The sequence below is a fragment of the Heptranchias perlo genome, chromosome 3 (assembly GCF_035084215.1).
Source record: "Heptranchias perlo isolate sHepPer1 chromosome 3, sHepPer1.hap1, whole genome shotgun sequence".
NCBI classification, from domain to species: domain Eukaryota; kingdom Metazoa; phylum Chordata; class Chondrichthyes; order Hexanchiformes; family Hexanchidae; genus Heptranchias; species Heptranchias perlo.
Window position 1 is genome coordinate 134,751,496 of NC_090327.1, and position 21,573 is coordinate 134,773,068.

Here is a 21,573-nt window from a genome sequence, read left to right on the forward strand (position 1 = left end):
CCACCAACGCTGAATAATATGCAGGGCATTAAACACGAAATAAAGAAAACTGAGAATAAACAGAACAGGGAAAATGCGATTTTTAGATTACTGCACAGCCCACTTATGTATGACGGTGACAGAAAAATCCAACCGACGCTGCAAGTTTAATGTGCAAGAACTGGACTATGGAAAAATTGACGTTATTGCAAATATTGGAATAAAATCCGCTAGTCCTTAGCCAGCAAATTACAGTAACACAAACGCCGTGGTATAAATTTTCCTTCCACACGCTTTGCCAAAAGCATGAAAAAAAAATGCAAGCCTTTTGCTGACACATGCACATACAACTATTAAAATAATGAGAAACGGCACTGCGTGTTCCAAGTTTCTCTGCACATCTCCGGACTGAATCGAGTCATGTAATATTCCGCAACACACACACACACACACACAGCAAGAAAAATAATAATACAAAAACCCAAATCGAAGCATGGTTCGAATTAAAAGGGATGAGAGGGAGGGAGGGAGGGAGGAGGAAGGTGCTCGAGCTCGGAGACTGGCTTTTGAGCGTTTGCTAAACAACAACCGCCGGCGAGAGATGCAACTACCCCATCAAGCGGCACAACCACTGCCTGCCATAGCTGGAGCTCGCCCCGTACCTCCAAGCACTTCAATTATGCAACACGAAATACGCAGACTTAAATAGGGAGCAGCAGCAAAAAACAGAGAGAGAGAGAAAAAAAACGTGCACAGAGTGAGAGAGAGAGAGAGAGAGGAAGAAGCTCCGAGAGCTGGGTGATAGATGGCTGCCTTTCTCCCCAGCCCCCCGTGTTTTCTGGCTCTTCCTTCCTGTGCCGAGTTTCGAGCGCTGTGTGTGTGTGTGGTGTGTGTGTGTGTTTTTTTTCTTTAATCGCTCCTTCTTACCTCCTCGAGCAGGGACGCGGTGTTCCTGCAGTTGAGCAGTTTGGTGGTGAAGCTGGAAGTGGTCGGCGAGTTATAATCTTCCGTCGTCTCGGCGATAAACTCCGACACCGAGATTTGATCGGGCATCCTTCACACCGGCGGCAGGAGAGGGCGAGGGATGAGAAAGCCGAGGCCGGCGATGGTGGTCCAGGTGGGTCGGTTGGACGAGGCGAAGATGATCGAGAAGGGAAAGAAACAAAAACAATACGAGAGCGGATTAATCACCAGCGGTCTCTCACTCTCACACACAAACACAAACACAGCGGCTCTAGGGTGACGGCGGCTCCCGTCTCGCAGCACCAGCTGCAGCGGCGGCAGGCGGCAAGCGGCAGCAGCCGGGTTACTGCGCTGGTCTCCGCCGGCTCGCTCCCGCTCCCCGCGCGACCGACCGAGCGAGCGAGCGAGCGCGCGCGCCCACCCTGCGTCTAGCTCGAGCTGGTTGGATTATTCGTCTTCGCGCTCTCGCTCGCGCTCTCCCCCCCCAGCGTCCGCGTCCGCGTCCGCGCGCCCGCGCGCGCTCTGGCGGTTGGGTCGGGGCCGCGCGCTCTCAATGCGCTTGGCGCTCGCTCGCTCCCTCCCTCCCTCCGGCTGTCTCGCGGCGCCCTCCAGATGCCGGTCACGTGGCAAAAACCAGGAAGTGCTCTGCGCATGCGTTAAAAAGTCTCTCTCCCCCAACTACTTTTGGTCCCCCATTTCCATTCTTGATTTGTGTGGCTGGCTTTCTCTTTAAATCAAGTTTTTTTTACTATGTGTTTTTTTTTAAAACTGATGTGTCTGTTTCTTTGGGAATGGCCCTCTGCCCCACGTAGAATGGTTATCTCCCTCTCACTCACACACACACATTCTGCTTTTCTCACAGTAGGAATAACTCTGCCTCCTTCACTCGGGTTATCACCTGTTGCTAAGTCAAAATCAACGGGGTGGAGATGGACTGGGGTTGACAAATGCAAGGAATCTTACAACACCAGGTTACAGTCCAACTTTCAAAAATCACAAGCTTTCGGAGGCTTTCTCCTTCGTCAGGTGAGTGTGGGATGGGGGAATGGGGCGGAGGGTGGAGATCAGAACTTGAGATCGATGGCTTTTGTTTTTGGTGATGGTGCAAAAATCATTGAACGTCTTAATAATTAATGCCTGCACATTGTAAAACATGCAGAGCAAACAGGAGTGGGCTTAAGACTAGTTGGCTCATGTCGAGTAACCCACTGATGCGACTCGATGGACTGAATGGTCTGTTTCTGTTCTGTAATATGATTCTAAGTGGAGGGAAGACATCTATATTTAACTTTTACTGTCAGGTTTACATTTTAGAAATTTCTGGATAGCTCGTTCAAAAACATAACCCTCAGCATTGGTGCAAGCAGCTACAAAATAATGATAGAACACAGGAGACCTGCCCATATGCATGCCCCACCCCTATGCCTTTAGTTCAAAGTTCACTGTAGTCATTTGTCACAAAACTATCTGATTTAGCGGTTCTCAGGTTTTTCAGGCCGAGCCCCATCATAGGAACAGGAGTAGGCCATTCAGCCTCTTGAGCCATTCGGTGAGATCACGGCTGATCTGTATCCTAACTCCATTTACCCGCCTTGGCTCCATACCACTTAATACGCTTGGCTAGCAAAAATCTATAATATCAGATTCAAAATTAATTGAGCTAGCAAATATTGCTTTTTCGTGGGAGAGAGTTCCACACTTCCACCACCCTTTGCATGAAGAAGGGTTTCCTAACTTCTCTCCTGATTTTAAGGTTTTTTCCCCTTGTCCTAGACTTCCCCCACCAGGGGAAAAAGTTTCTGTCTCTCTACCATATCAATTCCTTTCAACCTCAATCAAATCATCTCTTAACCGTCTATATTCCAGGGCATACAAGCCTAGTTTATGTAATCTCTCCTCATAATTTAACCCTTGGAACCCTGGTAACATTCTGCTGAATCTTCGCTGCACTCCTTCCCAGGCCAATATATCCTTTCTAAGGTGTGGTGCCCAGAACTATACACAGTACTCCAAAAGTGCTCTAACCAGGGTTTTGTATAGCTTTAGTGAAACTTCCCGTTATATTCTAGCCCTCTAGATATAAAGGCTAACATTCCATTAGCCTTTTGATTATTTTTTGTACCTGATCACTACATTTTACTGATCAATGTACATGGACCCCTAAATCTCTTTGGACCTCCACTGCTCCTAACTTTTCACCATTTAAAAAATAATTGGATCTATTCTTTTTTGGTCCAAAATGGATGACCATATACTTAAGCAAAATACTGCGGATGCTGGAAATCTGAAATAAAAATAGAGAATGCTGGAAACACGCAGCAAGTCAGGCAGCATCTGTGGAGAATGAAACAGAGTTAAAGGGCCTGATATTAGGAGGGAGGCGGGTTGCCAGCTGGGGGTCGACTGGGCGCGTGGGTAACCCGCCCAGTAAAATTGGTGGGTTCCCCACGCTATCGTAAGTAAATTGAAGCCACTTACCTTGGCTTCTGGGTTTCGTGCCGGAAAGCTGCGCAGCAGGCGGACTGCACACCCGCATCACAGGCTGTCAGCTGGAGGAGCCCTATTTAAAGGGGCAGTCCTCCACTGACTGATACTGCAGAAAGAAGCCAAAATTACAGCATGGAGCAGCACAGGGGGAAGGCTGCTCCCAGGTATAATGATGCCTCACTCCAGGTTCTACTGGATGGGTGAGGAGGATGAGGAGGACAGAGATCTTCTCCCCGGCGGACTGGCTCGAGGTGGCAGAGGAGGTCATCAGCACCACCAACATATCACGCGCCTGCATACAGTGCAGGAGGCGCTTCAATGACCTAAGTAGGTCAGCCAAAGTGAGTACACTTACTCATTCCCCTACACTCTGTCTGCCACATCATCGCCCCCACCCCACATCTCCTTCTGCATTGCCAACACTACTCTATCACATCACTCCTCACACCCACTCAAACCTCATCCTCATCTTACTTGGACTTACTCACCTCGCCAGTACTCATCCCACCACCACCACTCAACCCAATCCTCATACAATCTCATGGCTCTGTCTCATATTCACCCTCTCATGCATCTCTTTCACCGTCAGCCTCACCTGAACTGCCACTACCTGTGGTGCAGCCACAGGGCATGCATCACATATGTGCAGTAGGAAGCGTGAGGCAAACGTGTTGTGAGCATGAAGGGGATGCACAAGGGTGTTTGAGGGTTTGTCATGGTTTTTAACTTATATTTGATTTCTGATCAACTCACATTGCATATTATATTGTCACCACTACTGCCACGTCTTGGCCATTCTTGACTGGCTTGTGCAATAAGTCCCTTTCATGAGGTTCTCCATGAACACACTTGATGCCACCCATTGGGTCACCCTACAGTGGGTGTATGTGTAGTTGCACGACTACTTTGTGCAGGTGCCTGTTGCGCAGCACTGTGTTGTGTAGCTCCACGTGGCGGAGGTGGACGGCGTGCCTGGCGAGGCTGGTGATGTTGCTCGTCCTCCAATGGATTGATGAATGAATGAGGGTTTACCCCTTTGCAGCTGCCACTGGCTGCTGGCTGCAACACATCTGTTTAAACAAGGACCGTTTCCCCCAGCATAGCAAACACGCTCTGGGTAGTTTAAAATCTGAATCCTCCTAAAATCTCCAACTAATGAGGTCTGTAAACGACCTCAAGGACCCAGATAATGATCTTAAGTGGGATCCCGCCGGCTTTGATTGGCGGTGGGAGTCCCGCATGCGGGGGCTGCGCACGCACCGATTCGCGTCATTGGGGAACCCGGAAGTGGGCGGGTTGGAGCCGGGCTCCAGACCCGCTCCGGGAATCCCCAATATTAGGAGCCCCCTGCCACAAACGCACCTGCTCGGCCATCCGAAAATTGACCCCAACGTTTCAGGTCGATGATCTTTCATCAGAACTGGAAGAAGTTAAAGATTTAACAGTTTTTAAGCAAGTACAGAGCCAGGGTAAAAGGGGGTGGAAGGCGAGGGGAGGAAAGAACAAAAGGGAAGGTCTGCGATAGGGTGGAGGGCAGGAGTGATTAAATGACAAAAGGGATGATGGTGCAAGGCAAGGAAGGTGGTAAAGGGACAAGTAAAGAAATAAAAGATTGGTCAGGAGTAGCTGTAAATGGCAACAGCAGAACCATTACCAGCACCTGCTGACCGAAAAAATGGGAGCAGTGGTTATGGTCTGAAGTTATTGAAATCAATGTTGAGTCCGGAAGGTTGTAAAGTGCCTAAACGAAAGATGAGGTGCTGTTCCTTGAGTTTCTGTTGAACTTCACTGGAACAATGTAAGAGGCCGAGGTCAGAGTGGGAGTGGGACGGAGAAGTAAAATGGCAAGTGACCGGCAGGTCAGGGTCACGCTTGCAGACTGACCGGAAGTGTTCAGCAAAGCGATCACCCAATCTGCGTTTGGTTTCCCCAGTGTAGAGGAGACTGCATTGTGAGCAGTGAACAAAGAAATTGAAAGAAGTACAAGTAAATCACTGTTTCACCTGGAAGGAGTGTTTGGGGCCCTGGACGGTGAGAAGGGAGGAGGCAAAAGGGCAACACCCGCTCTCCTGCACTCGCACGGGAAGGTGCTCTGGGGAGGAGAGCGGGTGTTGGGGGTGATAGAAGAGTGGACCAGGATGTCGCGGAGGGAGTGGTCCCTTTGGAATGCTGAAAGGGGAAGGGAGGGGAAGATGTGTTTGATGGTGGGATCGGTCTGGAGGTGGCGGAAAAGGCGGAGAATAACCCTTGAATGTGGAAGTTGGTGGGGTGGAAGGTGAGGACAAGGGGGACCCTATCATGGTTCTAGGACAGAGGGGAAGGGGTAAGAGCAGAAGTGCAGGAAATGGGACGGACACAGTCAAGGGCCCTGTCAACAACAGAGCAGGGGAATCCTCGGTTGAGGAAAAAGGAAAACATATCGGAAGCACTGGTGTAGACAGTGGTATTGTCAGAACAGATGCGACGGAGACGGAGAAACTGGGAGAAGGGAATAAAGTCCTTACAGGAAGTGGGGTGGGAGGAAGTGTAATCAAGGTAGCTGTGGGAGTTGGTGGGCTTATAATAGATATTGATTGACAGCCCATCCCCAGAAATGGAGATAGAGAAGTCGAGGAAGGGAAGAGTCAGAAATGGACCATGTGAAGTCAAGGGAGAGGTGGAAATTGGGAGCAAAGTTGATGAAATTTTCCAGTTCGGGGTGACAGCAGGAAACGGCACCGATACAGTCATCAATGTGGGAGTAGCACTGGAACAAAAAGGCAGGCATAGCTAGGACCCATACGGGTTCCCATAGCAACACATTTTATTTGGAGTAAGTGATTATAGTCAAAGGAGAAGTTGTTCAACATAAGAACAAGTTCACCCAGGCGGAAGAGGGTGGTGGTGGACGGGGACTGGTTGGGCCTCCGTTCAAGGAAGAAGCAGAGGCCGTCCTGGTGGAGGATGTAGGGATGGAGGGACTGGATGTCCATGTTGAAAAGAAGACGGTTAGGGCCAGGAAAATGGAAACTGTTAAAGTGGCAGAGTGTATTGGAAGAGTCACAGATGTAGGTGGAAAGAGACTGGACAAGGGGAGAAAAAAAAGAGTTTAGATAGGAAGAAATAAGTTCCGTGGGGCAAGAACAGGCTGAAACACACTCACAAGTAACACACTTACCTGCATTGAAATCTATCTACCAGTTTTGCCCACTCACTTTATCAACATCTCTTTGTAATTTTATGCTCCCATCTACACTACTTACTATGTCACCAATCTTTGTGTCATCGACAAACTTGGATATATGGCTCTCTATTGTGTTATCTAAGTCATTAATAAATATGGTGAATAGTTGAGGCCCCGGCACAGATCCTTGTGGGACACCACTCGTCACTTCCTTCCAATTCCACTACATGCTCATTATCTCTACTCTCTGTCTTCTACCACCTAATCAATCTCCTAACTAGGTCAGTGATTTGCCTTCAATTCCATGAGCATTAATTTTAGTTTCTTATGTGGAACCTTATCGAATGTCTTCTGGAAGTCCATGTGAACTACATCCATAGACATTCCCCTGGCAACTACTCTAGTTAGTTCCTCAAAAAATTCAATTAGGTTCATTAGACATGACCTACCCTTTATAACTCCATGTTGGCTCTCTCTAATCAGCTCAAATTGCTCTAAGTGCTCAGTCACTCTGTCCTTAATTATAGATTCCAATCATAAAACTTCCAGCCTCTCATGCCCCTCTAGCTAAGGTTACTGGTGGTAGTAAATCTCTACTTTATTTCTGATTCTCTGTCCTCCTCCACTCTGATTCTCTCCCTCCTTCTTTTCTGTTTCTCTTCTCCATTTCTGCATTCCTTCTCTTCACTTGTTTTTCTTTCGTCATTTTTCACTTCCCGTTTTGCTCCCCGTGCCTCCCTCCCTTTTGCCTTTGGAAGAGGCTGAACATCCTTTTGGGCTGGCTTCTTCAGTCTCACCCAGATCTCTCTCTCTCTCTTCCCCCCCCCCCCCCCCCACTCTGCACTCTGCTGATGAGCACTGTGGGCACGATCTTTCTACTGCTGGCTTCTCTGTGGCACCATTGCACTCAGGGTCTCTGGCACTCGGTTCTCTGACTCATTGTCATCTCTGCACCCTGGTCTCTTACATACGCTTTCTCCTACTGTCTCCCTGTCCCAGTTCTGCCTCTCAGCTTCTCTTACACTCTATCTTAGTTCCCATTCTCCTACGCTCAGTTTAGTGTTTTTCGCTGTACTCTCTCCAGGAATCTCTTTATCATTACATTTTCTTCTATTTTTTCAGCCCTTGCATCTGCTCCTTTTATTGTATTTTCTTTTTCCTGTGCTGATTTTCCAGACTTTTGTTTCCGATGCTCCAAAATACATATACCATTGATTCCTCATCGCCCCACTTTCTCTTATCCAGTCTTCTCTGGTGCCTGCTTGCTCTTCTTGACTTTTCCACATTAACTGCCGCTGCTTGAACTAGAATGGTGTACCAGACCATTCCAGTTCACTTTAACCCCTTTGCTAAATGTTGGTCTATACTTTCCCAACTATCCCAGGTGGTGATTGCACCACTTGCCCTCATCTAGTTTTTGAACAGGCTGTTTGGAAAATTTCTCATGTAAACAGCAAAACATATTTTTTTGAATAAAACTAATGGTCTGTTATTCTCCAATTGTGGGGAACCATGGTATCTGCCATCCTTACTCCATCTTAGTATTCAGGAAGCTCCATATGATCTGCTAACATCCCTTTGAGGTACAGTCTATAATTGCTGCACTTTTGCATCATTTCCAAGAGCTTCTTTGAAGTCAAAGGCTGCTGCCAAGATTCTGCCAAAGTGGACTTAGCAATATTGGAAACCGAATCTCTCATACAAGCTGTTAATGACTCTGACACTATCTCTCTCTCTCTTTCCAGCTTCTAACACAATGTGAATGTCTCTTGCACACTTGAATCCCTTCTCACCTATACTGTGAAGGACTATCTATCTCCCTTCTGGCTCACTGAATGTCTCTGACACGTACCATGAATGCTACTTTTTTTTTCCTCTCTCTTCCAAAATGTGAATTTTTTGTCACTATGAATGATACATTCACTCTCTTTATTTTTCTTTATTGTTCCCTTTCTTTCTCTGTCATGCATGGTGTGACTTCCTCTTTGGATTTGAGTCTGCTTTTTTACTCTCTCTTAACATTGTTAATTAATTTAAAGCCCATGACTGAGAGTCCTGTGTAATTTGATTCCTGTCGAGTTTACATTCCTTAATTACATCCCACTGATTCACCATAATTTTATTTTTTAGTATGCATATAATAGTTTCTGAAGGGGTAGAGGTAACAAGGAGAATTTTATAAATGATAACCATCATCTATTATTTTTAATATAAATTAATAAATATTGATTCTGCTATCTAGCAGTGACCTATAATTGTTTCTGCTTTTACAAAATATTTGTAATTAAATGTGACATTCTGCTATAAACATCAATGTTGGAAGTAACTTGGTACTGACTGCAAAAAAATGAGTCACTTCCATTTTTGAAAAAAGCACATGTTCTGTGCACTAAATTAATCTGGTTCCACTTTTTGCACCATACAATACTACATGTATTGTACTACATGTCCACAATTAACATTAAATAGATGTACCAGAGGTAGATTTCAGGATTACCACAATTTTGAGATTCAATCGATCGATGCAATCAACTCCGTTTCTCACCACTATTAAAATATATTTACTGGGAATGTAAAGAGAGTTGGGATTGGTGAATCACAAAGAATCATTTATTGTGTTTCTGCAGTTTCCTCTGCTGAAGAAGCAAGTTTGGTGGTGCGTGACATCATCAGGAACTTAATAGGGAAAGAAAAAGGAATGCTTTTTTTCCCCCAAACAGCTAATTTCAGAAAAGAGAGCTTTGGAAACAGAGTAATAAAGATTACATGGAAAGACGTAAACATAAAATGATAAATCGGATGGACAATCTGTATTGTGGATGATGAGGAAATATGTAGATGAAGCACAAGCAGTCCTTGGCTCTCAAAATGTATTATTTTAAAAATTTATATATAAGGTTCTTTGTTTTAATTTTGACCACATTTTTTAAGCTAGAAGATTGATAATTTATCAATCCCCATTATTTCCTGAAATCTTGCCATCTTTATGAATATCATTAGATTTGTTTCTATACATTTCTTTCAGTTGTCTGGGGAGATAGGGTCTGGTGTGGACGACACTACTTTCTGTCATCTTCTCTCCAGCAGACCGTCCAATGATATAAAAATATTTGTACAATGAAAATAAAAATTAAACTGGAAAAGAACTTTGAAAAACGTATATAGCTAATAGAAGACTAATAACCCCTTTACAATAGCACATGGAAACCAAATTACTCCATTGATTTACCCTCTATTTGTTATGCTAAATATGGAGATTTTGTTGCATTTGATTTATTGCAAATCCAAGAGTTGCACCTGCAAACTTGCATTCTCCCTGCTTTCCTTTTCACACCACTATAATCAGCTGCATAACTAAGCGTAAGCAATGGCAGCCAAAAGAAAACATTGCCACTGCCAGCCTGAGTGGCTGAAGCCTTTCTGCTCCTGTCCACTGACTGTTCAGTGATTTCACCATCCCGTACTGCTGCAAACCTTCCCCAGCAACTGAGGAAGTTGTTAATGTTGAAAAAAGCTGATTTATTTTTAAAGAACTGTACATGCAACTGCTCCAACAACTTCCTCAGTGATGGGATGCTCTGTGCAGGTGAGTCGGCCAGAGGATGAACAATGTAATTTAGAGAGCTGCTTCTTCAAGTAATTCTGTACTATAAATGGCCTAAATAAATGTGAGTATCTGAATAATACACCCAGGTGTTTCTAGTGAATGCTCTTGTACCATTGAATTTTGCCTCCTGATTTTTACCTGGAAAATGTGAGACAATTTTTCTCCAATGATTTTCAGCTAGCTTTAATTTTCTGCTCGGGAAAACTAGGAAACTCAAAAAATAAAAAGCCAAAAATGAAGTGCCTTAATTATCAGTGCTTTCCACAAATTTACTCCTGAAAAAAGGACAAAGAAGCATAAGGTTGATGAATGACAGCTAAGCAAGGCAAGCAGACTTTTTTTGAAGTGCAGAAGGTGCAGTTTTGATTCAGTACCAATAGTTTACAACAAAGCTGCACCAGCTTTCTCGCACTGCCAGTAGATGATGTATTTACAATGGGGAACTCTTCATAATTATATAAAGAAAGAAGCAGACAATCTCCTTTTTCTTTCCTTTGTGGCAGTGAAATAGAGAATGTATAGGGCACACAATTTCTGGACGACTAAGGGCTTCCTAAGGGAGAATGTGTGACCTAAAATGTACCAGCAGTACTTGCAGCTGATTCGGTACGTTAGATCTTATTTCATACCACTTAAAAAATGTCATAGCATGTAATTAAATGGGAACAGCAAAAGGTTTTGCAATGGTTCTAGAGCCTATAGTTTACAGTGCTGGTGTCCCAGACATACACATCCAATGAGTGTTATCAGTTCTTGCCCAACCACCTTGTTTTAGATCTGATATTTTCTGCTATTGCAAATGCATATCCCGTCAGCTGATCATGATGTAGCACTGACAGCAGCCGAGGAGCCATTCACAGACCACCTCATCATTTCAGATGCACAAAGGGAAAGACCTTGTAAGAAAAAATTGAGGGGAAGGTTGCCAATATTTTATAAAATCAAGAAAACTGTTTCATGAACAGAGAAGCCAGATGATTGTTTACCAAACTCAGTTCCAAAACTCTCATCACCTCAATACTGTAATTGTAATAACTATGGATAATCTCTGGTAGTCAAACTTTAGGTGCATATATAAAAGATTTAAAATATTAGCTGAATCATTCAACCACCATTGAAAAATGATCACAGTTGCATATAAAACAGCAGGAAAAATATAATCATAACTCTATATTCACCTTTTCTTCAGGTGGCCAATTCACAAAATAATTACTAACAAGAAAAATTAAATTTTGTTTGCACTTCCTTTCTCTCTGGATCTCTATTTTATCCCCCAGACCTCTCTTTTATCCCCACTCAACCTTTTATGTGCATCTTCTCCTTATATTTCTATCCTCTCTCTCTCACTCTCTCTCACTCACACGCGCACACACACACATACACACACATGTTTTTCTCTTTGCATCTAACTTCTCTTCTTTTGCCTCCATTTACTTTTTACATGCAATCCCAATAAATACAGCTCAAATAGAGTCAGGAAGGACACACAGAAACAACATTAAAGAATTACGATTGATTCTGGGTCTGGGCTGACGACTTCGACAGAGCCCCAATGTCCTTCATATATTAGTATAATTAAACAGAAACTACGCTCAGTAGAAAATGCCAGGCCATACGAGCAGCAGCTTTCATGAAAAATGCAGCCGGTGTAAAGAAGTCCTGGACAAAATGTGTTGAGTTGAATTGCACAACCCACACATTCTGCAAAATGTTTATGCAGAAATTTTTTTGTTGACGAAGGAAATTTTATCTCGTAAATGCCTGATGAAACATCAGTATTTTCTGGCAGTAGCATCCTGTATTTCTTTGAATATTTAGCAAAGATTTACTTGTTAATATTTTCTTCGTCATTAGGGAAATTTCTCTAATGACATCAAAATGGCTTGTAGCTAGTTTGTTACGGTTCTTCACCTTTGTGTTTTGGTGTTTCTTCTTTATGTTTTATACTTTTTTATATTGATTCACCAACAACAAGCTAGTTATGTACTCCTGAAATGGACTATATAAATGTAAGTATTGTTATTATGAGCATTATTTAATATTTTGGTAGAATAAATATTGTTATACTGATAGTATCTTTGAATTTTAATCAAAAAAGCTTTCAGACAAGCACACGACAAGAGTTTATTGAATATTAACCCAATCCAGAAGTCTTCGACAGGCATGTAAATGGTAAACGAGTAGTAAGAGGAGGGGTGGGGCTGATTAGGGACCATAAAGGAGATCTATTCATGGAGGTAGAGGGGATGGCCGAGGTTCTAAATGAGTACTTTGCATCTGTCTTTACCAAGGAAGAGGATACTGCCAGAGTCTCAGTAAAGGAATATATAGTTGAGACACTGGATGGGCTAAAAATTGATAAAGAAGAGGTACTTGAAAGGCTAACTGTACTTAAAGTGGATAAATTACCCGGTCCGGATGGGATCCATCCTTGGTTGCCGAGGGAAGTAAGGGTGGAAATTGCAGAGGTACTGGCCATAATCTTCCAAACATTCGTAGATACGGGGATGGTGCCAGAGGACTGGAGAATTGCAAATGTTGCACCTTTGTTCAAAAAAGGGTTAAAGGATAAACCCTGCAACTATAGGCCAGTTAGTTTAACCTCAGTGGTGGGGAAACTTTTAGGAACAATAATCCAGGACAGAATTAACAGTCACTTGGACAAGGGTGGATTGATTAGGGAAAGTCAGTACGGATTTGTTGAAGACAAATCGTGTTTAACTAAACTGATAGAGTTTTTTGATGAGGTAACAGAGAGGGTAGATAAGGGCAATGTAGTTGATGCGGTGTATGTGGACTTTCAAAAGGCGTTTGATAGAGTGCCGCATGGTAGGCTTGTCATCAAGATTGCGGCCCATGGAATAAAGGGGGCAGTAGCAATATGGATACAGAAGTGACAGGAAACAGAGAGTAGTGGTGAACGGTTGTTTTTCAGACTGGAGGGAGGTGTACAGTGGTGTTCCCCAGGGGTCGATGCTGGGACCACTGCTTTCCTTGATATATATTAATGACTTGGACTTGGGTGTACAGGGCACAATTTCAAAATTTGCAGATGACACAAAACTTGGAAGGGTAGTAAACAGTGAGGAGGATAGTGATAGACTTCAAGAGGATTTGGACAGGCTGGTGGCATGGGCAGACACATGGCAGATGAAATTTAATGCAGAAAAATGCAAAGTGATACATTTCGGTAGGAAGAATGAGGAGAGGCAATATAAACTAGAGGGCACAACTCTAAAAGGGGTACAGGAACAGAGAGATCTGGGGGGTATGTGTGCACAAATCGTTGAAGATGGCAGGGTGATTAAAAAAAGCATACAGGATCCTGGGCTTTATAAATAGAGGCATAGAGTGCAAAAGTATGGAAGTCATGATGAAACTTTATAAAACACTGGTTCAGCCACAACTGTAGTGTTGTGTCCAGTTCTGGGCACCACACTTTAGGAAAGATGTGAAGGCCTTAGAGAGGGTGCAGAAGAGATTTACTAGAATGATTCCAGGGATGAGGGACTTTAGTTACATGGATAGACTGGAGAAGCTGGGGTTGTTCTCCTTGGAACAGAGACGGTTGTGAGAAGATTTGATAGAGGTATTCAAAATCATGAAGGGTCTAGGCAGAGTAGATAGAGATAAACTGTTCCCATTGGCGGAAGGGTCAAGAACCAGAGGACATAGATTTAAGGTGATTGGCAAAGGAACCAAAGGTGACATGAGGAAAAACTTTTTTACACAGTGAGTGGTTAGGATCTGGAATGCAGTGCCCGAGGAGGTGGTGGAGGCAGATTCAATCACGGCCTTCAAAAGGGAACGGGATAAGTACTTGAAAGGAAAAAAATTTGCAGGGCTTCGGGGATAGGGCGGGGGAGTGGGACTAGCTGGATTGCTCTTGCATAGAGCTGGCGCGGACTCGATAGGCCGAATGGCCTCCTTCTGTGCTGTAACATTTCTATTATTCTAATCAGAAGGGCTAGTAGTTAATATAATTTAATATATCTGATATTCAGGATTCTATGTGTGGGGTACAATACTTGTTGGGGTGAAGTACTCCTTTGCCTGTGCTTTTCAGTGAGACGTTACTTGCTGATATGGCTGCCACAGTTTCACTTGAACCAATATTTAATTCATTCATTCTGCTGTACATATTAAAAATTAATTGCAAGATATGAAATAATAAAGTCACACTAAAATTATACCAAATGAGATAGCCAACAGCCAATAGATAGTAGTGCAGTCACATATTTAAGGGATTTGTCACAAATCTTCATAAAGCAAATTCTCCAATGATTAAGTTGCTAAATGCCTATACAGCCCAAAAACGAGCTGTCCAGACCCAAAAAGATCCAGGTCTGATCCTCTGTTGGTACTGAATGAACTGAATGAGCTGGGGCAGTTGTAAGGACTCTATACTTGGCTTCTGCATCCCTGATCTAGGGAAGGGAAAAGTCATCCAATGTTCCTGGTCCTACCTCTGCTGTTGAATAGCCCAGCAACACTCACTCTATGGGTTCACACATGAAGAATGGCCAGAGGTTTGGTAAGAAAATGGCGGCTTGGACCCAGGAAATCGGAACCAACATGAGTCACTGCCTTAGGATAAAATGGAGCAAATCTGGGAAGAGACTAAAAAAAACCTTGGAAAGTGTCCAGTCAACTAATAATTTGGGCTTAAGCGTGACCTCTGTAATATTTAATACCCCTGCCTTGCCTCAAACTGCATGTAATTTATTACAGTTAAATGTAATATAAATACATTTAGTAGCTGTTAACATTTTTAAAATAAGATTGTCTTTATGTTTTATAGGTGCTGGAATAATCACACTTTATCTCATCACCTATTAATAGATCCAAAAATATTGAATGTTTCTATTAGCAGTAGCAGTCACCATAATTTGTATTAATCACAACTATCTGCAGCACACTTTCCTGTTTTCCTTCAGGAAAAAGAACAGATGATTTATGTAATATGTTCACTGTAAACAATTTGGTTTATAATTCAGCATCCAAATTTTTTTGTTTAAAGACTTTTGGAAACTTCCACCTTTTATTTTAAATAATACATTATAAATCAAGGAAAAAAGTTACAATGCAATTACTGATTTAACCAATAAAGGAAAGTCCTGTTAGCTCGCTTAATGGAATATCAATATAATCCAGATAATTTGGGATATTTTGTATAATTGTTCAGATCTAAATAATAGGATAAAGCATGTTTGAAGGCACTAACTATCCTGTCCTTAGCCCCATACACACAAACTCTCTCTTTCATTCTCACTCACACACACACGCATGTACACATAGAAACATACAAAATAGGAGCAGGAGTAGGCCATTCGGCCCTTCAAGCCTGCTCCACCATTCAATATGATCATGGCTGATCCTCTATCTCAATACCATATTCCCGCTCTCTCCCCATACCCCTTTGTTGGACAGGGGATGCAGAAACTACTGAGTTTATTCCGAACTGCTGACACACAGGCAAAGGCAACTTTTGAACTGAAGTAACCTGAGTTCAGTAGCTGGCCTGAGCTGGCTGGAACCGGTTTGAATTAGCTAAGTTTCGTGAAAGACAGAGGAGATGTGATAAGACATAAGTCCTTATTTAGAAAAGGAGTAATGAGGTGATGCTACCTAAGTCCTTGGGACAGAGCCAATGAGAAGAAGACACAGACACGGTGAGCAAGCCTAAACCAATGGGAGAGAGACAGCACAGCTTGAAGAGATAAGATTCGGAATAAGAATGAAGAATCTCGGGCGTGGAGCCAGCGAAGACTCCAGAGACCAACCATCGCGGAAGTGGAAGAACCTACGTCAGGGACGTAGAGACGACGTCGAAAGAGAGAGAGAACGGAACACCTGGCCAGCGTCAGCTCTCCTTTTCGGGTATTAGCCTTTATATTCTGTGACCACTCAGGGAGTGTCAGAGAAACCTAGTGGGTGTGCGTTTAGATCCTAGTTTGGGTATAAAACTGTATAACCTGGTACAAACTGCATGTCTATATCTAACCTGACGTATAAGCTATATGTATATGATCTAACGACGTGAATAAAGCGAATTGAGAATTAAGAGAGAATTGACTCTTCTCCTCTTTGTACTAAGCCAATAACCGTAACCGGTGATCTCCAGTCAACACCTTGATGCCTTTTGTGTCTAGAAATCTATCTCGCTCCTTCTTAAAAATATTCAGTGACTTGGCCTCCACAGCCTTCTGTGGTAGAGAATTCCACAGGTTCACCACCCTCTGAGTGAAGACATTTCTCCCCATCTCAGTCATAAATGTCCTACCCCGTATCCTGAGACTGTGACCCCTCGTTCTGGACCCCCCAGCCAGGGGAAACATCCTCCCCGCATACAGTCTGACTAGCCCTGTCAGAATTTTATATGTTTCAATGAGATCCCCTCTCATTCTTCTAAACTCGAGTGAATACAGGCCTAGTCGACCCAATCTCTCCTCATATGACAGTCCTGCTGTCCCAGGAATCAGTCTGGTGAACCTTCGCTGCACTCCCTCTATGACAAGTATATCCTTTCTTAGGTAAGGAGACCAAAACTGCACACAATACTCCAGGTGTGGTCTCACCAAGGCCCTGTATAACTGCAGTAAGACATCCTTGCTCCTGTACTCAAATCCTCTTGCAATGAAGGCCAACATACCATTTGCCTTCCTAATTGCTTGCTGCACCTGCATGTTTGCTTTCAGTGACTGGTGTACAAGGACACCCAGGTCCCTTTGTACATCAACATTTCCCAATCTATCACTATTTAAATAATACTCTACCTTACTGTTTTTCCTTCCGACATGGATAAGTTCACATTTATCCACATTATACTGCATCTGCCATGTATTTGCCCACTCACTCAACTTGTCTAAATCGCCTTGAAGCCTCTTTGCATCCTCCTCACAATTCACGATCCACTTAGTTTTGTGTCATCAGCAAACGTGGAAATATTACATTTGGTTCCCTCATCCAAATCATTGATATATATTGTGAATAGCTGGGGCCCAAGTACTGATCCCTGCGGTACCCCACGAGTCACCGCCTGCCACCCCGACAAAGACCCATTTATTTCTACTCTCTGTTTCCTGTCTGTTAACCAATTTTCAATCCATGCCAGTGTATTACCCCCAATCCAATGTGCTTTAATTTTGCACACTAACCTCTTATGTGGGACTTTATCAAAGGCCTTCTGAAAATCTAAATAAACCACATCCACTGGTTCTCCCTTATCTATTCTATCAGTTACATCCTCAAAAAACTCCAGTAGGTTTGTCAAACACGATTTCCCTTTCATAAATCCATGTTGACTTTGTCCAATCCCGTTAATATTTTCTAAATGTCCTGTGATCACATCCTTTATAATAGACTCTAGCATTGTCCCTACTACTGATGTTAGGCCAACCAGTCTGTCATTCCCTGTTTTTTCCCTCCCTCCTTTTTTAAATAGTGGGGTTACATTTGCCACCTTCCAATCGGCAGGAACTGTTCCATAATCTATAGAATTTTGGAAGATGACAACTAATGCATCCACTATTTCCAGGGCTACCTCTTTTAGTACTCTGGGATGCAGATTATCAGGCCCTGGGGACTTATCAGCTTTCAGTCCCATTAATTTCTCCAGCACTATTTTTTTACTAATACTAATTTCCTTTAATTCCTCCTTCTCACTGGTCCCTTGGTTCCCTAGCACTTCTGGGAAGTTATTTGTGTCCTCTTCTGTAAAGACAGACCGAAGTATTTGTTTAATTGCTCTGCCATTTCCTTCTTCCCTATTATAAATTCTCCCGTTTCTGACTGTGGGGGACCTACAATTGTCTTCACTAATCTTTTTCTTTTTACATACTTGTAGAAGCTTTTACAGTCCACTTTTATGTTCCTTGCAAGTTTACCGTCATACTCTATTTTTCCCCTCTTAATCAATCTCTTGGTCCTTTTTTGCTGAATTCTAAACTGCTCCCAATCCTCTGGCTTGCTCCTTTTTCTGGCAACTTTATATGACTCCTCTTTGGATCTAATGCTATCCTTAATTTCTTTTGTTAGCCATGGTCGGGCTGCTTTTCCTTTTGAGTTTTTTTTGCGACAGAATTGTTGCAATTCATGCATTAAACATATAGGGGTGCACATAGACGTGCACACTCCCCCTCTGTGGACTGTCCCACTCTGTCTATCTCTTTCACACACACACACACACACAGTTTCGCTAAAGCTATTGCGCCACCTTCAGGTTTTAACCAAGGAACAATAGCAATAAATCCTATGGCTGTGCGCAATGAAAGGGTGAATATATGTTTTTAAGTGCCACATCATCATTTTGTTCTAAAGAAAGGAGCTTTCCAAGAAATAACATGTGCAGCCGAATATGCAAAACAGCAGTACGCTTATAGTTTTTAATCCATGCATACTTTGGAATCAAAAAAACAAAGCAAAGCTGCACCACCTCAAAACAACATATTTCTTTGTTTCAGCATTGTTTAATTCGAGCAGTAAAAACTGCTTTAAAATACCGCAAAAAGGAAGCGATTTTTTAAAATCAAAAGGATGTTTTTTTTAATTCATCGATCGATGGAATGTGTCCTCACAGGCCCAGCTCACGGAAGACTAACATCAGCTACATAAATAAGATTGCTGACTGTTTATGTGCTGAGTCAGAATAACATTTTAACATAAACATTCCATCAGCTCACACACGGTCCCCGTGTAAAGTTCAGGTTTCCTTGTGCAGGGCGGCCACTTTCAACCTCGGCACAAAAATGTTCCCGGTCTAATTTTAAAAGCAGATCGATTTAAAACGACTGTGATTTTTTTTTTTCGCGCGATTTTTTTTTCTTCTGGAAGCTGATTATTTCCCAGGAGCTTCCCAGAAGAAGAAGAATAAGTGTGTGAGAGTGTGTGTGTGTGTGTGTGTGTGTGAGGGGGGAGGTTAGAAGGGATCTAGAGGGAATCTGTCATATCTCATAAGATCCAGGTGCAACATCAGTGAGGAAAAAAAAGTAGTTTGAGAAACCATTGAAGAAATCACAAGCATAGTATTACAATTTATCTATTCTGTGGGTTTTTTTTTAAAAACCAGAAACTTCGCTGTTGCGGCCAATTGCTCAAATTAAAACATTCCCGATTTCCATGTCTTCAGGCAAATTATCCTCAGAGTCATGCCTTGATGGCAACTTTCTAGCCACTTTCACTGTCACCAGGAAATCCCCCCCAGCGCACACGTAACTTGTCCTTTCCCCCCTTATGATTGCTCCCCTTCTCTCGCCCTCCAAAAATATATTCGCTGGCTCCTACCAATCCCTGTTCGCACAGAGGTTCACTCAAAAGAATCTGAAGAAAATGTGATTCGTTCTCGAAAATATTAAAGTATGAACACTGATAACAAACTACGTTGTGAGTGAAACTTGTCTTTGTGCAGTTAACCCTTAGCTTACCGGTTCCATAATGAATCCCTTGAGGAAAAGGTTGATAATCTGGAGGATGAAGACCTCATGGTTTATTTCACAACGAATCCCACCTATGTGAATGAAAGCAGCAGTAAATTTGGCTAGTTTCTGGGCTATCGAAATGAAGATCTAAATTGCAGCCTACTTTGTTACAGCCTGGCTTCACATAGAGTTTGCTACCCACTTACTAACAGCACTTGGGGTAAAAAAAAAAGGGAGGGGATAAACTAAGTATGACATAACCGCATAAGAAAAATGAAAAAAAAAGTTTGTCTTTTGATCAAAGTTCCTAAAATTATAAAAAAGACTTTGCCTCGCTAACTACAAAATCGAAGAGAGCAAGAATTACATGTTAAATAAGAAAAAAACACAAGCTCCGTACGGTTTACCAGTTGGCCGATTATGAACTAATTTTTATTTAGAAGTTTTAGGTTTCATAAATTATATTCTGATCTTTGTTTTAAAAAAAGTTTTCCAAATACATACTGTAGAAGAAGCTGATATCGACGGAATAGGTCCATGTCCATACAGATTTTTCGGTTTACTTAGAGAAAGGCATGTCCTGACATACTTTAAGGTCACTTTTTTCATGTACTTTACTTATGATTTTTTTGTAAAGCCAGAAAAAAACCCTAGTGCCGCGCCAGTAACTCAGCCTAGTGCTGCATTTTCTCCAACCACGCCTTATGGTTTTCAGCAACTTACCAAAACTGTAACTGATTTTCTTCCTAACCAAAGTTTGTACATGAGATTAACTGCCATTATATCATTTTCGTCTCCAGGTTCTGCCGCAGGAGTCCTCCTTTTTAGTCCGTTTGGATGAAATCAACTGTTAAAAAAGTGTTGCTGAATCGGAGCCAGCAATGGAGAGAAGAGAACTGTGATTTGTGTCCATATCCGTTCCTTGTGCTCTGTGGAAAGCTGGGAATCAGAAACGGAAGGAAAATCCACCATGTGAGCGGCACAAAATACAATGGACAGAAATGTGGCTGACAGCACAAACTTCAGGAAATCCAGCCAATCCAACGGAAATCAGATATCTGTAAAAACAGGCAAAGGCGCTGCACATCTTTAGATTCAATCTCTAACAAGCAGTCGTTGTCTGCATCTACTAACACCGCGAAATTGTGTTTATAATTATAATGTGCATATATTTATACAATTAACTGGAAACAGCAATTATATTTTTAAAAATAGTGAAAGACTTTAAAATTAGGTGGGTAGCTTTGACCCTAGTTAACTTCGCCCGATTTTAAAGGTCAAACAATATCACCGATTATCGAAAAACATTGTCGTTTTCAATCGGCGTACATTCTTAACACTGTTTCGATGAGTGATAGTATTGTACATAATGTGGCAGTTTCACAAATTACACTTCTGCAAATTAACCAATTTTGCTCTTCCAATCAGTGGCGAACACACCTCACAAGATAAATGTAGATGAGGAAAGCTATTTGGCCCATCTCAGCTCAAACATCTATAAAAAGTCACAGCCTCTGCCCGTCCGCCCCTCCAACCCTCTAATATCTAACTGTCTCATAAATGACTCCTAGGTTTTTGCTTCCACTCTTTGTCCTAAAGTCCAACACCAACATTGGTCACTCTTTGTGTGGAGAACTGCCTTTCAATTGTGTCTTACTGTCAAAATTTACCTTGAACTCATACTCCAGATTTATCTTTTCTCAAATTTTTAATATATTTTGTACCTTTAAAAGTTTCCTTCCCAATTGCCTCTTCTAAAGGATAAGTCAATATTTCTTCAGTCTTTGTACATAACTGAATACTCCCACACTAGAGGGAGAATTTTAACCACATAGAACGGGTGGGTTGTGGTCGGGTGGGAGGTTAAAATAACAGATATTGGAAGCGGGACCGTATCCCGGCTTCAATGCGCCCACTTCCGGGTTTAACCCAGGCGCATTTGGATGCGCCGACGCACA

General features: G+C 42.6%; 1 protein-coding gene across 2 annotated transcripts in view; it reads right to left on the reverse strand.

The window, feature by feature from the left end:
- LOC137320244 (arf-GAP with SH3 domain, ANK repeat and PH domain-containing protein 1-like) overlaps positions 1 to 20,572 on the reverse strand; it is a 417,474-nt gene extending 396,902 nt beyond the window's left edge. For both annotated transcript variants that reach the window (XM_067982012.1, XM_067982011.1), the window contains exons 1-3: positions 20,339 to 20,572; positions 19,622 to 19,704; positions 907 to 1,033 (exon numbers count right to left, since the gene is read on the reverse strand). In XM_067982012.1, the coding sequence (XP_067838113.1) occupies positions 907 to 1,033; positions 19,622 to 19,680 (186 nt within the window). In that variant the 5' untranslated portion in view covers positions 19,681 to 19,704; positions 20,339 to 20,572. The remainder of the gene's footprint in view (positions 1 to 906; positions 1,034 to 19,621; positions 19,705 to 20,338) is intronic.
- Positions 20,573 to 21,573: the final 1,001 nt, after the last annotated feature.